Consider the following 20,219-nt stretch of genomic DNA (forward strand, 5'->3'; position numbering starts at 1 on the left):
GGAGCTTAAAATGTTTCGGGAGGCACTCACTGGGTGTCCACGTGTCTAACTGTAACCTTCACTATACTTCTGAGCAAATACGTGAGTTTTTGCAGCAAGCTTTGAAGTGCGTTGATTAGCCCAGTTACCAGTGAGCAACAGTAGACCCTACCTTGTGTTGTACACTCCACTCCCCTCCATTTTCGTTCTGTTACCGAGTACATCAAAGTCCTTCAATAGGACTCAAAGTTTAGACATCACTATTCTGAAACTCAAAATGCATTCAGCCCTTGGTATTGTGCAAGGCATTGTTGGCACAGAGGATGGCTAGACGTGCTCTCTCTGCCCTCCCGCAGCCTATAGTCCGGGATGCGGGGAAGTACACAGAAAAGAAATACAAGTTTAAAAAGGTGCAAACAAAGGCTGTGTGAATGAATGGAATTGAATGCTCGTAGAAATGGCTTTTGCGTGGACCTTCAAGAATGGTCAAGGCTCCTATAAGGAGAGCTTGCTGGGTGGAAGGGGATCGTAGGGCAAGAGATGGCATGTGGACAGAGCACATCCTTGGGAAGGGAAAGAGGAGTCTGAAGGATGGTGAAGCCACTTCTGCAATGAGCTCGGAGAAGGAAGCACCGGGACCTGGCTTACGTGGGGGGACATTTCTGCTCCAGGTGCACAGATGATACCACTGTCAAAGAGAGGCTGACGGCCCAGAGATTCTGCGTTTTGGTTTCGGCTGTCTCATTCCATTCTTGGGTGACTTGGACACATCACATTGGCCATGTGGGTCAAGTGAGTCACCTATGAAATAGAAAAGGCAAATGGCAAGGGGTAGTTGGCGTAACAACCAACGTATATTAGATGCTCCACAAGTGTCAAATTAGGACAATGGGTGTTTAAGCCCCAGTGCTGAAATAAAGCAGGATTGCACCCAGCTCAAGCCTAAAGGGCGATGGAAAGCTCTTTGCACCCACTGGGTTCTAGGCACCTACTGTCATGAGAACATAGGAATTTATCCTTTGATTTTTACCTAGTAGACATTTTCCAGAAGGTTCAAGAATTCTTTGCTTTGCTCTCTGATGAAGGTGAGCTGCTATACTGGCACCCTGGCCACCCTCCGGTCTCTAAAGTGGCACCATGCCACGCGGACGCCCAAGTTGGCAGTTCGCTACTTGAATTCTCCAAATGAGATAAGCTTTGCTTTTTTAGACAAACAGCTGCATCTTTCTTCCGTTCCTTTCGCTTCCTTTCCACTCAGCAGTTTTCCTTTTTGCTCCAGATAAATTGCTGCTAATTTAAATGTACTGCAGATACTTGCCATTTTATGGCTGATTGCTTCTGAGTTATCAGAGGGAAATGTGTGCACGTTTGAATGTAAATAAATCTCAATGGATCGGAAGCCAGTGGTAAAGAAAGCGCAGTGCTTGGCTGACCTTCACCTCCCCCGCCCCGTCCATCCCTTTGAAGAGGTCCATGAGCAGATCCGAAATCAGCAAGATGGAGTTTTAGGACACATCCTGGGTTTCTCTCTGCTTTCGACTTTACATCCCATTTCTGCCAGCACCTGCTTTATCCTTGTTCTTATTTAGATTAGCTGGTGCAAGCAGCAGTGGCAAAGTTTCTCTCAAGTTTTCTTTCTTTTTTTCTTTCTTTCTTTTTTTTTTTTTTTTTTTGATAAAAGAGCCGTTCTCACGATAACTACCATGCACCATCGGAATGCTGCAAATCCTTCAGAATGTCACATTGTCAAAATATCTATATTTCAGGCTCAGAAGCTAGACAGCTCGTTTGGCTGCTAAACCCACAAGATGTTCAGCCATTTGTTGTGGTCTAAAAACTTTCCCCCTCACTAGGGGAAAATAATGATCTATTGTTTGATAGCATTTTGTGGCCCCTTTCTTGAGTTTCCTGTAACATGAGTGGGCAGATTCAAGAGGTCCTGGGCAGTAAATTGGGGCCCTGATTAAATTTTACTATCAACTCCTTAGAAAGATGAAGCACCAGGTACGTTTCCTTATAAAAGAGGCAAGTCTTGAAATCAGACTGGTTTTTCACTCTCTGGTGGCGGCGTGTCTTTAGTGCACCAACCGTTTGTGAAGATCAAGTGCATCGGAGAGGAGTCTGACTTGCCTTCCTGGAGGCAGAGGATAGAGGTAGTAGCAGTTTGAATGCAGACACGGCACATGGCTTATCACAGCAACAGCCTGGCTTTGCCTCACAAGGAAGACGTCGTGTGTGTTATTCTGCTTGGCTTTACTCCCCTCGTGGCGTGGGTGTGTGGCGCTGAGGTACAATTCCTGCAGAAGGATGCATCACAAAAGGCAAAGCAGAAGGAGGTTGAAGAGGGACACTTGACATCCGTTTAAGGAGGTGCAGTTGCAGCCTGAGTGAACGGCAGCCCAGAGAGCAAAGCAAATTATTTCCCAAACTGTAGGAACGAGCTTGGGTGGGCCTCAAGGGGAGGAAAATGGCAAATCGGAGCAAAGGAAGGGTGGCTTGGGGCCTGCTATAAACACGCTGACATGAGTGAACTCTGAAGAGTTCCTGTGCCATAAACCCATTGGAAGGAAGTAAGGCTCACTTTAACAGTTTAATCTGTTCTGGTATTGTTAGTATTTCGAAATCAAATGCTTTTCAAAATCGAAGGTGCAGAGAGAGCGGTATATTGAATCAACCAGTCTTTTGGTTTGGGAATGATGTCTTCTATTTGTATCACCCCATTCCTCCTGTTTTTATTGGCAAACTGGATATCCTAATGTTAATCCTATTGTTTCAGTGGGAAGGAATTTGAGACCCACCCTCTTAGAACCTCAAGGTGTTTGGTTAGGTACTTTGGCAAGCTTGTTCTACGGTCATAGTGCACTCTGGCTTACGCCCGCCTGGAGGCTGAACTTTGAGAAAAGAGACTGGAGTCAGGAAGGGGAGGGAGTCTTCATATCGGCACCACCGTGTGCCTCCTGCACGTTCAGTGCTCTGTGGGTGATTAAATCCATAAGTGATGTTTGGCGTCCGGACCGAGTGCTTTTCCTGAGACTTGGAAGGGCGGGAGAGAGAAGAGCCATGGAAATTAAGCTCTGTAGACTCTTCTAGTGTTGTTGTAAATGATGATACAGATTGGTGGTGGTAATTACAGCTCTGGAGGCAGATGACACCAGCGCTTGCAGACCAGACGCCAGGTTGAGGAAGATCCAGAGTCTTCCGAAGCTGAACTTGAACATGTCTTGGGGGTTTCTACCATGACGTCATCGATTTTGTCACTCAGGGATCTGATGAAGCTTCGTGCAGATTACACGCACACAATTATATGTAATGAATCTCCCCTGTTCTCGCTGGGTTTTCCTAGTGAAGTTGGAGGGATCTCGTGCTCCCTGCAGTGACAGGGCAGGGTGGCCGCAGGAGTACAGAGCTTGTACTCCTGGGTCAGAATCTGAGCTCCCGCCCACACTGGTTGGACCTCCAGCAAGCTGCTTTGCTCACAGGGCCTCAGTTTTCTCACCAGGAAAGTGGGTGCAATAATAGAAAGTACCTCATAGGGTTATTGTGAACTGAAGAGGGATAATTTGGACAAAGAGCTTAGAAGATTAGCTGTTATTTATTGTGCAGGTGATGTACTCATCTTTCTCCATCTGTGGGACAGTTAAGTCTCTGAGGTCAAGGAGCTCTGTTTTCTTTATTGTCGTATCATCTACTGTAGTGTCTGCTATTTGGTCACTGCTCAATTAACGTTTGTAGGATTAATTAATATTCAGTATTATATATTACATATATAATATATACATATACTATATGTCTTACATATGCAATATATATACAGGCAATATACCACATGTTGTATGCTACATATGTTATATAATAGATATTCCATCTATCTATGTGTGCATGTCGTGTCCGTGGTCTGATACATAAATGAATGTAGGCAATTAATTATTTAATATTAGGATTCCTGGAAAAGAATCTAAATCTCTGTGTGGTCCAGTATTTCACAGTTAAAGCTAGCCAGTTCTCCAATCTGGTTGCTGAGTAATGAATCCGTTATTTTAGAAATAATTTGATGAAATTAAGTGGGGAAAGAAAATCAGGATTCGGGTTGATATTTGCTGTTGAGTTCTGTTTTTTCTTCGCTGTACATAAAAGTTCTCCAGGGCTCATCTATATTGTGCACAGATTTCTCCTCCTTAAATGAAGATGTTAACATCTGAGATTGTTGTTGCAAGGAACTACGTGCAGAAATCCTTTGCACGCCTTTCCTGTATTTTCCGGGCCACGTAAAATCAGTTTGAAGTTTAAAACTAAGTGGCTTGACAACGAGATGCACGTCTTTCTCCCAATTTGTGTTCTGTGATTATTCCTTTATGTTTTAACGCATATTCCATGTTGTGTCTTAATTTTGATTACTTATTATGTTCTTTTTAAAAGTGATTATGCTTGTATGTTAATTTTCATTGATTTTTGTTTTGAGCATGACTTATGTTTTATTTTGTGTTTCTTTTAGGTTTTGTTTTGTTTCATAAGATCCCACTGGATGGGTAGCTGAGATAAAGGAAAAGACAGAGAAGGGGGCTGTGGTGCTTGTTGGTTGATGCTGCCTTGTAAGCTGGACTCTTGGGACGGGCGTTGGCTTCTCCCGGGAGGTGCCGCTTAGCTGGGTTTCTGGTAGATGTGGGTGGTGTTTGCAGGAGGTCCTGTGTGAAGCCTGCGGCTGTCGTGAGCTGTGTTTGGGGAGTACTGCTGCAGAGGCAGCTTCCAGGCTGCTAAGCAAACACTCAAGAAAACACCTTCAATTAACGCTTCCCTTTTTGTTCTCGCAATTGTTCAAATACGAAATTGAAATGGGATTCCATTGGATTACGCTTCTCTTCTGAAAGGAGTGCTCTTTGACCGTACTGGAAATGTATTGATTCTTACTGTTTCTGTTCATTAAAGGTGAACTACAGAGTTAAAAAAAAAAAAATCTAAATTTAGGGACAGGTAGAAGAACACACTAAACAGCCTAATCTCCACGTAACGCGTAGTTTAGCATTGTTTTCTGTTGATGTTTAACAAAGACTGAATTCAGAAAGTCTCTCTTTTCCATCTACAACACAGCGACTGAGAAAGTTAAGGGCATCGCTGTGGGGCCTTGGTGAGGCCACTGAGAGGTTTTCTCTTTCACTGGCGATAAAGGTCCAGAGTCATGCAATCAACACTAATGATTTTTCTAAAGTTTGTTAGCAAGCGAAAAATAAAAGCAGCTCTGTGGTCGGGGGCTATAGATTTAGGTTAGGCGTAGTCAGTTTCAGAATAACTGCAAGAGTGAAATAGACACATATGGCGTGCATGTCCTTTTACTTGCCCCCTGCGATCCACCTGCTTTTTAGAAGTTTCCTAGTGAGAAGGCCGCAGTATCTCATGCTGTTCCCATGACAGAACTGCAGCTTTTCTACTCTGAAAAGGTCTGCGGGCAGAATGGCTGGCCTGCTGGGAGCAGGAGACCATATTCTAAGAAGGATAGTCCCCTACTACATAGTACACTACTGCTGGTTTTCATGGGCAGGAAGGCTCTTCCTGACCCCAGCAGCACAGAGGTAATGAGTATGCGCTTTATCAGGTCCAAGCTCATTGCCGAGAGGGTAGCCTGGGGGCTAGAGAAGCCGAGTCCCTGCCTTAGTCCTGTCGAGGACACCTGTTTCACTCGCTTGGCCCTTGTCGTGACCTTTGTCGGCTTTGCTCAGCCTGTGCCAGGCAGGATCCCTGTCCTGCAGACAGGTTCGGCTGCCCTCGCCCCACCTCACTTCACACTTTTCTCGTGAGGGAGATGGCGGAGCCAGGCCCGGGCATTTCGCTTCAAAGCACGATCAGCTCTGACAGTGAAGGCCTGCTCATAGACGCCATGGCTGGATTGGAAACTTACTGACATTTGAAAAAAATTCTTTTTCTTTTTTGGAAATAGTTACTCGAGTTTTGCAGTTCAGCTTTAAGGATTTATAGATTTTTAACTAGTCCAACATGTTTGGAAACATTGTTTTGCATCCTGTGTAACCGAGGCATTAATCTTAATAAACCAGGATCCATTCAGGCACCACTTGGTATAAAAGGATTATCCGTGATGACTATTTTATACTGTATCTTTTACATTAGCCACTGACTATGTTATTGCTTGATACAGACACTTCACAGGGTCCTATGGATTACAGCATGGAACTTGGCGGCTTCATACCCCTGCCTCAGAGAGGGGCGGTGTCTCTGAAGCATACACAGGCCACTTGTTCTCAAACGTTTGCTTTCCAAAGACACATTTGAGTGGGAGAGCAGCTGGCCCTTGGTGTGGCGGGGGGGTCTGAATATTCCCTGAATTCCCATTTTCTTGCTCACTGCTAAATGACAGTTGCTGTCACTGCTAGATTTTGATCTTTCCCAAAGTTGTTGATTTACAAAGAGGCCAGCTAATTAGAGAAATCTTGAGCCCTGAAAGGAAAAGGAAATTCATACTGAGAGCCGAGGCTATCAGTACCCCAAGCATTCTTAAATATCAGCCATTCAGTGCAGGTTTGTTTTTTTTTAAACCTTTTATACTTTATTCCATGGAACCAGAAAAAGGCAATGAATTGTCTAAGAACTATTTTATACGTTTCCCAGACCCAAAAGGAAAAAAAAAAAAAAAAGAAAGAATATTAGTACTCAATAGCTAGAAGACTTGCAGGGTAGATTTTTGTTTTAAAATGGAGAGAAGTGGACAGATAAGGCAATTTAATATATCAAAGAGCAGTTGACATCTCCTAGGGAACGATGAAAACAGCAGGCTATTAGAAAATTGTTTCATATGGTTCTTGTGTTCCTTGCTTTTCATTTTTCTTTAATCCCCGAAGACCACAGTCAGTGACATATCTTCTCATTTCTATCCTCTAGACCACCCTCTTTCATCCTCTGCTTTTTTTATGTCCCCTACAAGACATCTTTTTACAGCTTCCTAATGACACGTAGCATGTATTTTTTTCAGCATTTGAAAAGGACAGGCAGCAGTTTTGCTGAAATCAAGTCCGTCGCCCCCCATCCAGGACCTGGCGTTTCGGTGTCAGGCAGGTGCCCTTTGTAAAGGGCGTGCGCTGGGCGCGCAGACACCCAGCCCTGCAGAGCCAACTCCTGCCTCCCGGGAATGGGGCCCCAGTTTCCCAAATCTTCTGATTCTTTAAGAGAAACTTGAAACCTGGATTTTTTTTTTTTAAATGTGAAATGTCCCTATTTTTAAAAAGTTGGCTTGGTTATTTTTAAAACATTATATAGGCCAACAAAACATGTCTGTGGGCTGCCAGTTTGTTACTTTTGTCTTAAAGCAACATCATTGTTCTCTGTTTCCTACTATCTTTCCTTTGCAAACGCACTTTCCGGCATGGCCATTGAGAGCTTTTTTGCCACGGACTTTGGTGCCCCCGGGATCTGCCGCATGTCCCTTACCTTTGGGGCTCTCCTGTGACTTCCACTAGCTGGGGCCTTGGCTCTGTGCCCCTGCCTGGGACTGTCTTGCGGCAGTGTTCTCCCTCGTTCCCGACTGGCCCCACTTCTGAGTGGCGGGAGACAAGCTTAGCAAGTCCTTCCTCCTGTTTTGTCTGACATGGCCTTCCTCTCACCAGTGTCCCTTGCGCCTGGCCCACTTGGGGGTAGCCAGGTTCCATGGGAGAGCACTCTGGCCCCTTCATGGGTCCTTGACGTACCGGTGCAGCCACTGGTGGGTGGAAAGCAGGCTTGCCACCTCAAGACGTGTGGTTCAGGCCCTGTATCTTGAATGGGATCCTGCGGAGACCCTCTGAGGCCGCTGAGACAGACCGAGGAACTCCCACTGGCATCCCCAGAGACACTGGTTTGAGGCCAAGGAAGGTGCATTTCCCGATGAGAGAAATTCCTGGGTGTTCAATCCTGGTCTCCCAGCCCAGACTCATTTCATTTTGACCCATCGAGTGTTCTTTCCAAAAGTAGGGGGCACCGGCAAGAAGGCAATAGTCTCAGCCCCACCCCGCCACACAGGGTGCAGAGGGGGTTGGCCTCTGCTTCCCACTCTTCTGAAGGACACCCAGAGTGGTTAGGGCTCGAGGCTCCCCCCAGACAGAGCAGAGGCCGTGGTTGTCGGGCAGGTCGAGGAGCAAACAGCTCCAGGAGAACAAGGCAGGAATTGAGCGCTCTGCCAGGCGCCCGGAGCGTGCGTGATGGAGGCGTGCCCGCTCCCTCTCTCCTTTTCTCTCGATCTGCTTGAAGTCCCTGACTTTTCTCCCTCTCTCACTAGCAATCTAAACTGACCCCACGACAAACAGGAGGTTTGTTTTCGTTTGCTTGCTTGGTTGCTTTGCACACACTTTTGCTGTTGCTGTTCATTGCAAAATAGGACCAAACAGGAACGGAGCCTGAACTAACCTCTCTCATGCCACCGTGGAGCGAATGCTGCACTCTTGCATTGTTCTGGTCCTTTCTGTCTAGCACTCCTCCTTGGTTTTCATCTAATCCCCCCACACAGCAGTAAATGCTCTTTTCACCTTGCCTTGTCCAGACCGGATGCTGAGGGAGAGCCACCGCAGAGACAGGACTCACATGATCCGGGGCCTTCACAGGGGGGCTGTGGCCAGCCACATGGGCTGTGCCCTTCCTGTCTAGCCAAGGTCAGGGGGGCCCCTGGGGTCCCGCAGACTGGACTCCACGGAAACTCGGGGAGAGGCCGCCATTTCATTAAGTGTGTTCTGCTGTGTTCACACATCTGCAGAGCCCTCGGTCCATGTCAAATTTATTCCAGGGCACCTGGGAAGGTTAAGGACTCTCCCGGACAGGGCAAGAATATAATTTTCGGCAGGGTGCTGCCAGACGGAATTAGGTGAACAGAACTCCCAACCCACAGAGTGACACGAGCACAGCTGTCACAGAAGGCGGCTTTCCACTCGGGTTAGTCCGTTCCCTTGCTTCAGTCGTCAGGGACGAGGGAACCCCCCAGGCATCTGATTCTGACGGTGAGATCACTCTGGGTTTCCTTAAGGCCAATGCTGCATTGGAGTTTTGGGATGGTCATTAGTGAGCACGCAAGATGGGGTGCTATTGACTGTGTCTTAGTTTTCACGGGAAAAACATGCCTGAGAAGCAAAGGAAAGAACGGAGATTTTCACCCCCTTTATTTTTCCATTTATGAATGGAGCATAATCAAAAATACAAAAGGAAGAGATACTGCTCACAAGGTTTAGGTGGATCAAATTGTCACGTCGTACTCTTTATCTTACAAATTTATTGGTTAATTACACCTCAATACACCTGAAAAGGACAAAAAAAAAAGGAAAAAAGAAAAAACTAGCAAGAGATTCCAGAGAAAGACAAATCCTTGGATTTCATTCACTTCCTGTTCAAATCCATTTGCTGTAATCCATAGGCAGTCTGTGAATCATAAGCATGTCCTGTTTTCCCCCATAATGTTCCAGGTTTTAAAGTCATTTTTTTCACGTTTCCTGTAAATAATGGATAATCATTTTTATTTTATTTTTAAGTGCTGTTTTAACGATGTGGATAGACCATAAATGTACTTGCTGAATTCATTCATTTTTTTAACAAGCCAATAAAGTTTTATAATTCATCTCCATGTGTCTTGCATTCTGTGTAGGGCCCTGTATACCTCCCCTCCCTTCCTCAAACACATACCATCACTCTCTGTGGCATTGGCGGTGCTGAAGACGAAAGGTGTCAGAAGGAAGAGGGTGAGAAACACCACTGAGGGTTTGGGGGGAGTCCCAAACCCATGATAGATCCTGGAATACATCTTCTCTCCCCTAAAAGGGACTTTTAAAATTCCCAACATTGGGAATTCAGATACATTTATTGTTAACTGATTCTTGCATTGGATATTTTTCATTGGCTACAAAGCAGTCCTAGAAAACAAAAATTTAAGGGAATTAAAAAACAAACAAACAAACAAAGTCCTTTGGTATTTTAAGAGCTTGGAATGACCCAGGTCCTAGCAAAAGGATACACTCAGTGCTCTGTCCCTCCATTCTAAGTGACTTGTAGCCAAATGAATATTATGACTTGTGCTTTCATGGGGGGGGGGGCGGCGGGGAGACAAATAGACATCGAGACAGGATGCCGTCAAACCATAACCGTTAACTTGGAACCCACACTTCACAGTCCTCTTGTGTCTGTCCTCCAGGGTTGTCCCTCTTTTATTCTTTTCCTTTTAGGATAGGACCTAAAAAGCAAGGTTTGTAGGACCCCAGCTCAAATTCATTTGAGCCTGCTTTGACCTTCTGGGAAACTTGAAAGGGTTTTGCACCAAATTGAAGGCTAAGGACTGGAAAAACCAATCCAATGTGACCTGTTGTCTCATAGACCCAAGTATACTGATCTCTTCTGAGAGTCTGATTGGTGCTGGTGACTTGTGCTTTTTCGAAGTGCCCTTCTAAACAGGTTTTATTGGCCATTCGGAGGTTGCATAATAATTTGAGGCAGTAGGCACTGAACCCAGACTGTGCAGGTTGGAATCCCAGTTTTACTCACAAGCTAAATGACCTTGGGAACGATATGTCATGGCTCCATTCTTCATGAGATGACAATAATATCAATAGTACCTACCCCCACCCCCTACCCCGGGCTCTTATGAGCGTTCAGTAAGATTGCTTGTGGGGGGCACATGGTGTTGCTAATAAAATACTTTGAAGGACTTGGGTGTGCACTCATGCTTGAGTATCCCTCAGTAAATGCCCTGGATTCACAGACTCATTTTTATGTCTTGGCCATATGGTGACTGACTGTATGGGTGCAAATAGTGGAGTCACATGGAAGGGAAGTTCACTCACTGGGTCATTCTGGATGTGGTCCAGGCTGTGAAGCTGTCTCAGGATTTATAGTGATTCCCCTCCTAGATCTGTCACCCTGCCCAGGCAATTCCTGCACGTGGATTCTTTTCAGGTTCGATTTCGATAAAATAAGAGGGTAAACTTTGTTCGGACCTATATGATGGTAGTTCAGTGAGTTCAAATGATGTTCTATAGTTTGAGGATTCTGGAGGAAAAAGCGTTGAAGGTCATAGCCCCCAAAGGACCTACCTTCTTTTCTTCTCACTTTATTAATTCAGAATTTTTGATCATTTGAGAGGGGTCTACATTATCTTTAACTTTAAAATCATCCGTTGGAAAATCTTTGGCTACGAATAAAAATAAACAAATTGGCTGAGAGATGGTGTGAAAGAAAAGACTTGTTTCAAGTTCCCTCAAGCCTTAGAAACAAGTATTTGCAGGCAATGAGCTACAAATCACCAGATGACTCTTTTCTGCTTCCTGAGGTGGTTTCTCGTAGTAGCTGTGGTACGTAACGCGTGACCGGCCTTGCTGGGGTTACTTCGTGCTTGAGGCAATGCGGTCTCATTTCTTGAAAAACATTTTGTCATTGGGGCTTTGCTTTTCTTAAATCATTTTGAATAAGTAGTACCGAAGTCTGACCAGCACCTAATTTAAGGCTCTTTAGCTGTTGTCACCACCTTTTCTAACGCATTTTACAATGGGATTGACTACAATATCTAAATGGCAGGACTAGTTCCCAGTGTTGGTTTCTCACTGTATGGCCAGTACCGTGTTAAGTGCTTCGTGGATTAATTCGCGATCCTCTCAAAATTGGCCAATGTTAATATTGCTCCCATTTTAAATGCTAGTAAACTGAGGAACAGAGGGATTGAGGCAGATGGCCCAGGTTACACCAGGATTCGAACTCCAGCAGGCTGGCTGGATAGCTGGAGATTGAAACAGCCACCCCCCAGGGACTCTTGAGGGCTGGGACTGGGGTGAGGCCAGCGAGGTGCCTGGGGCACGCGCCATTGACAAACTCTGAAGAAAAGCAGAATTGTGAGGTCAGCTTTGTCACCGGGGAGGCACCTGCCGCCCCAGGAAGCCTCCGGTGGTTTAAACGTGCCGCGGCCAAAGCCCTTGCAAATCTCGGCTTACAAGTAGTGAATCGGCACGTGCTTCCCAAATATTACTTTACGGAGCACAGAAGTCGCGTCAGGTATGGGTTCCTTGCTGATTCGCTAATGACGACCCAGCGCATGTTTGCTTAGTCCATTGTAACTGAAGACAGATTTGTCGGTTTCAATTGTTCTGGAAATGGATTTTCTCATGGCTCTTGAACCCGAGTCCTTCCAGCTCGTCGGGTGCAATCCTGACTCTCTGGCCAGTGCCGGCGAGGGAAGCCGCCTCGGTGGGGGTGGAGGTGGAGGGTGAGGCCGGACGGTTTGTCTGAGGACACCTCCTGCCACCGCGTAGACCACCCAGACACTGGAACAAGGTGGTGGAGAAGGCCCGAGCAGCTTCTTGCCTCGGAAACACAACAAGTCAGAGCAGCACGTGAGTTAAGTCAGTCACGTTGGCATTCCTGTCCCCGAGGATCCCGTCTGGCAGCCAGTGACTGAAAGACACTGCCAAGGGCGTGCGCTGAGCTCCCAGTCATTCGATCAAGGCCCATGTCACACAGCACAAGACGCTGGGGACCTGCGTTTACTGAATCAAAATCTCTGCTCAACCACAAGCTAATGAACAGTAAATTCTCCCCCTCTCTCCTTTTAAAATATTGACTGTGTTTCCCAAGAGGAAAGGAGAAGCCTCTTTTGCGTGTATTTGACACCCTTTCATTTCTTGTTAATAATTCTCATCATATGGTGTTTAGTCTTGCTGAATTGCTAAATAAAAATGCAGGCCATGGCTGCTTGCTTTAAGGATTAGGCCCCAGCTTCAGGTAAGTTCATGCAGTTTCGCTAAAGACACTCGAGCCGGGATGGGAAGTAGAGTCACCAGCACTGTTTCATCTCTGGGGGGGAATGTTCTCGGTTTTTACGTGAACTAAGAGATTGCACATTTAGGGTGCTTTGCAAAGATGGCGCCCTTGACAGGTGTTCTCTCTGCACCCAGACTCACCCTCCTTCACTACACATGGTTGAATGTGCTACTTCTGGGGTGGTGGTGTGCTGGCTCCCTGGCGCGTTGGACCAGCCCAGTGACTAGCAGGTGTCGGGTGGAGGAGAGGGGTCGGCAGATGCCTGCCCCCTTCCCATGCGTGGAGCTTCATCCCTGACAGGGCTCATCCCTGCGCAGGCACGGTCCTGCAGGCAGACTCCACCTTTTCTCCTCTTCTCCATCTGTTCCCCTCGATTGTAGCGGAGGGGAAAGGCTTCCCACCGCGGTCAGTCTTCAGTGCCTCACTGTTTCTTCTTTGTCCCTCTAACCTGCCCGTTCCTCTCCACAGCGTTCCTACATCTCCCATTTAAACCGTTTGCGGTGAGTTCTTTTTCCTTGACATGACCCCAACTGAGACATATACTAAACTCTTCATTATCTTGTTTCATCTTACGTCAGGTCTATTCAAAATCCAGTAAATATTTTTTGTGTCAATTATAGGTCAGACAGTGAGCCGAGCACTGGGAAATACCACAATAAGAGGAACAGACGCCATCTTTGGCCTCATGGGCTGTGGTCTGATGGTAATATCTATAATATTGATGCCGCGATTATCCATACTTTATGCATAAGAAAACAAAGACTTAGAAAGTTAAGTAACTTGCCCAAAGTCACACAAATCAGATCCATCTGCCTATAAAATCCATGCTTCTGGCCCTGCTGCTCTGAGGCTGGTGGTTTTTCCCTTTGCCTCTTGGGGGACCCCACAGCTACGGACTCTGAGCTACCCATCAGGCCTCTGCTCTTCATTCTAGTGGCTCTGATTCTTCTTTATCCAGTATAAATTGGTGAAAAGTATCTCCACTTTTCTTACCTATTTTCTCTCTCCCTCTTCTCTCTTTTTTAAAATTATTATTCTCTTCTTTTTCTCTAGTTCCCTTTCCCAAGCCAAACCACACACGGAAATATGCTTTGACCTCTCTTTAATTTTCACACATTAAAAATTTAGAATCAGTTGGGTGGAGTATTTGCACAGGAGAGAGATTGTGTGTGTGTGTGTGTGTGTGTGTGTGTGTGTGTGTATGTGTGTGTGTGGCAGAGAGAGATAGAGGTACCAGCAAGGAAAGACACAATTCTTTCTCTTTCTCTCTCTCTCTCACACACACACACACACACAGAGTGTTGCATACTTTAAGCCCTGTTTGATTAAATAGGGATTTAATCCCAGTACATACACCATCTGTACCATTATTGCCTTCCCGGTGCACACCATGCTGTAATGTTCCCAACCAGCTCCTTTTAAAAACTTTCCATATTGTATTTTTTGCTTTTTGTTTTTACTTCCTTATAAATAGCAAGAAGTTTCGCTGAGAAGAAATGATTACAAATCCCAAAAGGTTGGTGTTCTGTTCTGAGCTCCAAGATGTAAGGATTGAGTGGATTTCAAACTTGGCAAAATTTCTGACTTGGCAAATGCTTCCATCCTTATTTATGACAGCTTGGAAACTTCCATTTTCCAGGGCTTATAAACGATGCTGCTGATTTTGTCTCTCTTTTCTATTTTGCTGTGAATTATGAAATAACCAGCCTGAAGGTTTCCTTTTAACATTAACCCTCATAGCAGAGTATGAGAGTATGTGTGTGTGTGTGCCTGTGTTCTGTCTTTTCTTTGTTATGAGGCACATTGTACATATATCATATAGGCAGTGTTTTCTTTTCCTGCCTTTCCACGAAATGACAGTCGGAGATGTTGAGGTTTGGGGGGTTGAGAACGAGAGCCTTGTGGTCTCCATCGTGGTCACAAAGGGCTTCCCGGCCGTCCATCCTCTAAGGGACCACACGTCCCATCCCCAAATGGCGGTTGAACAGTTGGGATTCCGGAGCAGGACGGGTCACACAGACCGCCTGTGAGAGTTCTTCCTGGAGGTGTGAACGGGCTGTGTTTCAGGGGAACTCCGTGCCCATTTTCTTAATGGAAAATTGTCAAAATGGAAGAACAACTAAAAACTTGTCTCCCCCTTCTTCAGCCTTCCTCCCCCTCTTCCTGCCTTTTCTTTTTCTCTTTCTCTTAACTCCTTATCCAGCTCCTTAAAGCCTGCTCATTTTAAGTTCTCTTTGTAAGTACTTTCTTCTTCGGATTCATGTAACCACACAGAAGTTGAGAGCCTCGATCATTGGGTAGAGTCGACAGATTTTGCCGAATATAGGCAGTAGGAATTTTCAAATGCAGAACGTGTCCTCTGAGAAGCAGATGCCAAGATGGGACGGAAGCTGCCAGGATTCTAATCAGGAGAAACTCTTGAGTGAGACAAAATGGGGAAGGAGCTAGGGAAGGCGGTGAGAGCATCAGGCTGTGGTGTAAGTAAGCCTCCCGTGAACGAGAGGGCGGGAGGTGAGGTCAAGTCCCCCGGACTCCATGCGCCTTACAGAAGGATGGTCAAGGCTGCTGGGGGATCTTGGAGCCAAGTCGGCCATCAGAGGAGCTCCTTGGCTCCCAGGGTGGGTCTACCTTGGTATCCGGTGCCACACCCAGTCCTTGGTGCACGCAGCCCACGGGGAGCATGGACCATGTGCAAGCGAGGGGATGGATTTCAGAGCACAGATGGGTTTCAGCATGTCATGGGGCCCTTGGTCAGTTACGCCCCCTGAAGCTGAAGGTCTGCAAGGCACTCTTGGACAATAGGCGCCATCTTGTCTGACCGCCACATAACCGATGGACTTGATAGTTGTTGCTCGCCGTCTCCCCGCAAAGCATGCCAACCCATCTGACAGTGACCTGGACACTCCGCTAGATGGCTGCGGTCCAGTGCTCAAGGGAACCCTTGCTCCCCTAAATGACTTACTACCAGTTACACTGGTTTAAAGGGCTTCAACTATAACCATCCGTTTAAAAAAAACAAAAAAGTAAGAAGTACAAAGACAGGGCAGGTCCACATTTTGAACTGTTCAAAGTGTCCTTTTTGAGCTGTAGGCATCCTTTTATTTATGGCAACATGAAACAGCATCTGAAACGAAGACCTCTTTTTGTTTTTCTCTCCTGCATACTAAAACCACAAGTGATTTTATTTCATTTCCTTTTGTGTTCCCCATCAAATTTCCTGTCGTGGCTGCGCTCATCGCTGGTTCACCTTGCTTTCAGGAGGGTGTTGGTGGCGGCCACCATCCAGCCCTTGCCAGGTCAGAGGACGGAGCTGACAGTGGGGCAGAGCTATGCATCCGCTGACACGGTTTTCACCCCTGCTCTCCCACAGTTACATTGTTTTCAAGAAAAAGGATGCCTTGTTCAGATTCAACAGACTTCCCTGAGTATTTACCATGTGCTCGACCCTAGGCTGGTAACTCCAGTGGCTGCAGAGACCAGATAGGTGACGTGGGAGTAGGTGGGTAGGTGGGCGGGGGGGGGGGGGACTGGCTCGTGAGCTGGCCGAGCTGCCCCCAGACCCCACCACCGCTGCTGGGTCAGCACGCAGGCTCCAGGCAGCCAAGTCTGATTTTCCAAGACAAGGGGAGACCTGGGTTTTTATGTGGAATTTCCCAGTTTTTCCATGTTGGCAAGGCCCTCCGCATTTTTTAAAGTCTCCGGGAGCCAAACTAAACATGTCTTTTGCCAGATTTTGCCTTTTGCGACCCTTCTGCTGGAGATTCTGCTCATCGCTTTTAAGATACGGTTCCTGCACAGCAGCCTGGAGCAGACACTGGCCTGCGGCCGGGCTTCTGGAAGCAAACGCAGATGAGGATTCACGGAGCAGGGATTTATCAAGGGCATGCTGCAGGGCCTGGGGAGGGCGTGGAAGAGGCAGGACTGGCAAAGGGGCTAAGCAGGAAGATAATTTCAGGTATAATCTCCTGGCAGGGGAACTCTGGAGGGTAAGTTGCCCCCCAGAAATCTGGGAGTTGGGCTTTCATATCCGTGCACCCACTAGTCATTGGATGAGGGTCAAAACCAGCCAAAGTGAGCTCCAGTAGCTCAAGGGCCGCCCTGCAGGAAGGAGACACAGGTGCTGACTGCTGCAGGGGCAGGAGTGGACCCCACAGAGCCCAGCACAGCCTACCTCCAGAGTGCTGGACTTACCCAAGTCCACGGGTAATAAGAACCACATGTCAAGGTGGAATTTGAACCTTGAACTTCTGACTCCAGTCAAGTCCAGTGCTTGCTGACGTGCTTCCCAGGTGCTGCTTGATGAGATCAATGTGCGGAATTCAGATTAGTTTAGACCCTAACTAGCTGTGTGTTGGCCCCGGACTCTTAGCTCATCTCTCCTCCAGGACTGTATGGCTCTCCAGAGAAGTCAGGGCAGGTGGATAGGAACAAGGAAGGAGCTCTGGAACAAGCAACATTGTAGACAGCCATACGTGGGCTCCCGAGAGCCTGTGGCAACTCCCTGCTCTGAGTTCTCTCTCTTCGCTCAGTTTGCTGGTTGTGCATCTGAGATGCGGGCAGAGTTTGGGGTGCTCTGTCCTGTAATGCTGAGTTCTAGGCCTGTGGCACATGGCCGTCCTGATGCTGGCCAGGGGGACTTCTCTGGGAAATGGGCCAGTGGTTTGTACGTCTTGCTTGTTTTAAACGTAGAGTGCACAATATCCTTTGGAGAGTTTAAACTGTTCATGTTTTTAATTTAAATACCCTCTCGACTCCAACCAGATCCCCTTGAAGGAAACCCATCAGGTAGGGAGAGAAGGCAGAAGCTACAGCACTGTCTGCTAATGGACATCCCTGGAGTTTGAGGGTCCCAGAGACAAAAAAGATCAGTTTTGTTTTTTGTTTTTTTTTTTAATGAATCCACCACATCTTCCCACACAGCCCTTGCCCTGTGTCCTGTGCTGTGGCTCACACCTTGTCCGTCCTTCCAAAACTCTGGGCTAGCCGGGACGTACCCTCCTTGTCTTTACCTCTTGAGTGCTGTCCTGAAATCAAGCTATCCCTTTCTCCCAGCTGGCTGGCCTTCTCTCTTTTTTTCTCTTTCCTTCCTTCCTTCCTTCCTTCCTTCCTTCCTTCCTTCCTTCCTTCCTTCCTTCTTCTTTTCTTTTTTTTTCTTTTCTTTTTTTCTTTCTTTCTTTCTTTCTTTCTTTCTTTCTTTCTTTCTTTCTTTCTTTCTTTCTCTTTCTTTCAAGATTTTATTTTTTATTTGAGAGAGAGAGAGTGAGAGGGAAAGAGAACCTGAAGCAGACTCTACACTGGGCGCAGAGCCTGACGTGGGGCTTGATCCCACAGCCGCGAGATCATGACCTGAGCCAAAACCAAGAGTCGGATGCTTAACCGACTGAACCATCCAGGCACCCCCTCTCCCCGTTGTCTTTCAAACCCTCCTGGTGTTCTCTGCTCCCACCCCCTCTTTCTTTAGGCTCTCTGTATTTGTCTGGGACAGACTGGTTTCACTCTTCTCACCATGCTCGCCCACTTTGGGAGTCCAACATTTTCCTCCTGAAATACCCACTTGAGCTAGTCAGCCCTGGACTCACACTGCTCTGGCAACTCACATAGCTAAGTAGATCAAGTCCATGCTCCTCAAAATGGGGTTTCAAATTCCAGAACGTTCTTCCTCCAGTCTTTTCTACCACGCCTTCCCATCCACCACCTCTGTGCTTCCCCGAGCCTCTGGCTGCACCTAGTTTGACCCTCTTCCTCCCACGACCTGCTGCATTCATGTGTCAGCGTCCTGTCACTTATAGTTTGGGTGACCATGGATTTGGCATTTCACTGTCAAAGTCCCGGATTCCTCCTCAGAGAAACGAGGGTGGCAGATAGCTAGCTTGTGGGGTGACTGGGAGAATTTAATTAATGGGTCAGCAGGACGGCCTGTGTTGTGTTGTAGGTGCTCAATAAACAATAATATTATGAGGATTGTCATTACTGCTGTCCCTTTCTGAAACCCAGCTGCACTCCTGGCTCCTCTCTAGAAGCTTCCCCAGGATGGCCCACGTGGAAGAGACACGTTCCTTCCTATACTCCCATAATGGCACTGTGCTGTATTTGGTCATCTAGTGAGGTGAGCCTGGGTCCTCTACGGCTGCATTAAATTGAATTGCTCCAAAGCACGGGGCCACATGCTATTCTTGTTGGGGGACGCCTGTGCTTTTGAAGAAGGAAATGAAATATATATTATTCTTAGTTGAGTTCACTTTTAGTGCAATGTGAGAGTGTTTCTGGACAAAGCTCAGGCATCAGTCTCGATTAGAAATAGGGAGCCTCGTGTTAGGATCCTGATTGCCACCGAGCCCCCCCATGAACAGTACAAGCCAAGTTTCCTGGGGGACTTCAGTACATCAACCAGGAGTATTTTGATGTATTAGTTTCCCAGGGCTGCTCTAACGAAACACCACACACTTGGTGACTTACAACAACAGAAATGTATCCTTTCACAGACCAGAAGTCAGAAATTGAAGTGTTGGCAGGGTTGGTTCCTTCTGGGGAGTCTGAGGGAAAATCCGTTCCAGGCCTCTCCTAGCTTCTCTTGGCTGCTGGCAATTCTTGGTGTCGCTGGGCTTGTAGACATGCTACCCCAGTCTCCACCTGTCTTCATGTAGCCTTCTTTCTGTGCCTCCGTGTCCTCACCTCCTCTTAGAAGAATATTATCATTGGATTTAGGGCCCACCCGAAGTCTGGAATGTTCTCACCTTGAGATCCTTACTACATTCTGCAAAGACTCTTTTCTTCCAAATAAGAGCCCCTTCACTGGTTGCAGGGGATAAAACTGGAAATATCTTTTTTTTTGGAGGCTACTACTGAATCCACTACACTTGAGAACAGAGTTTATTTGAGAGGTGGGTGCGTAACCTCTCACACACGTGGTGTAGGTCCCAAATCCCTGCAGCCCCTTTGGCCCATGCTGTGCACCTGGTCCTTGACCTCTCTAAGACTCAGTTTCATTTCTACAAAATAGGGTTAATAACTTCTAACACACAGGTTGCGAGGATGAGTTAAGAGTGTATACATCTGCATAGCGTGGATTCACGATATGTTTACTATCTATAGTGATTCCCACTGCTCACTCAGTCGTTTAATAAAAATTTAAATCTCAGGCCATCAAGGTAAAAGAGATATATCACATGGCCCTTAGTCATACTAGCACTTAGAAAAGGTTCCATGTTTGTTGAATGAATAAACAAGTGATCTGAAGCCTATAAGAAGTACTTGCTTTGTTCAAGTGCCGGAAGAGGCTCGGGCAAGTCCTTTGATGTAGCTTTCTGCCTGCAGGATGAATGATGATGCCAGACCTTTAAAGGAAGATCATTTGGGGGGCTATTCTTTAAAATCCTTAACGAATTCTCATTTTGCTTCAGCGGCCTGCATATGTGGCCATTAAAGTGGGTTCTATGGGGGAGTTCATGTCAAAGGCAACAGCGTGTCTCATCTAAAGAAGA

General features: G+C 46.7%; 1 protein-coding gene across 4 annotated transcripts in view; it reads left to right on the forward strand.

Moving 5' to 3' along the window:
* The window catches only part of NTRK2 (neurotrophic receptor tyrosine kinase 2), a 319,588-nt gene that overhangs the window by 122,327 nt on the left and 177,042 nt on the right, over positions 1-20,219 (forward strand). Inside the window, exon 12 of one of the 4 annotated variants that reach the window (XM_044391114.3) lies at positions 4,472-9,556. The exons of the other annotated variants lie outside the window; for them this stretch is intronic. Within the exon in view, the coding sequence (XP_044247049.2) occupies positions 4,472-4,509 (38 nt within the window). The 3' untranslated portion in view covers positions 4,510-9,556. Of the gene's footprint in view, positions 1-4,471; positions 9,557-20,219 lie in introns of those variants that run through there. 4 annotated transcript variants of the gene reach the window in all.

Source organism: Ursus arctos, unplaced genomic scaffold (assembly GCF_023065955.2).
Source record: "Ursus arctos isolate Adak ecotype North America unplaced genomic scaffold, UrsArc2.0 scaffold_33, whole genome shotgun sequence".
Taxonomy (NCBI): Eukaryota; Metazoa; Chordata; class Mammalia; order Carnivora; family Ursidae; genus Ursus; species Ursus arctos.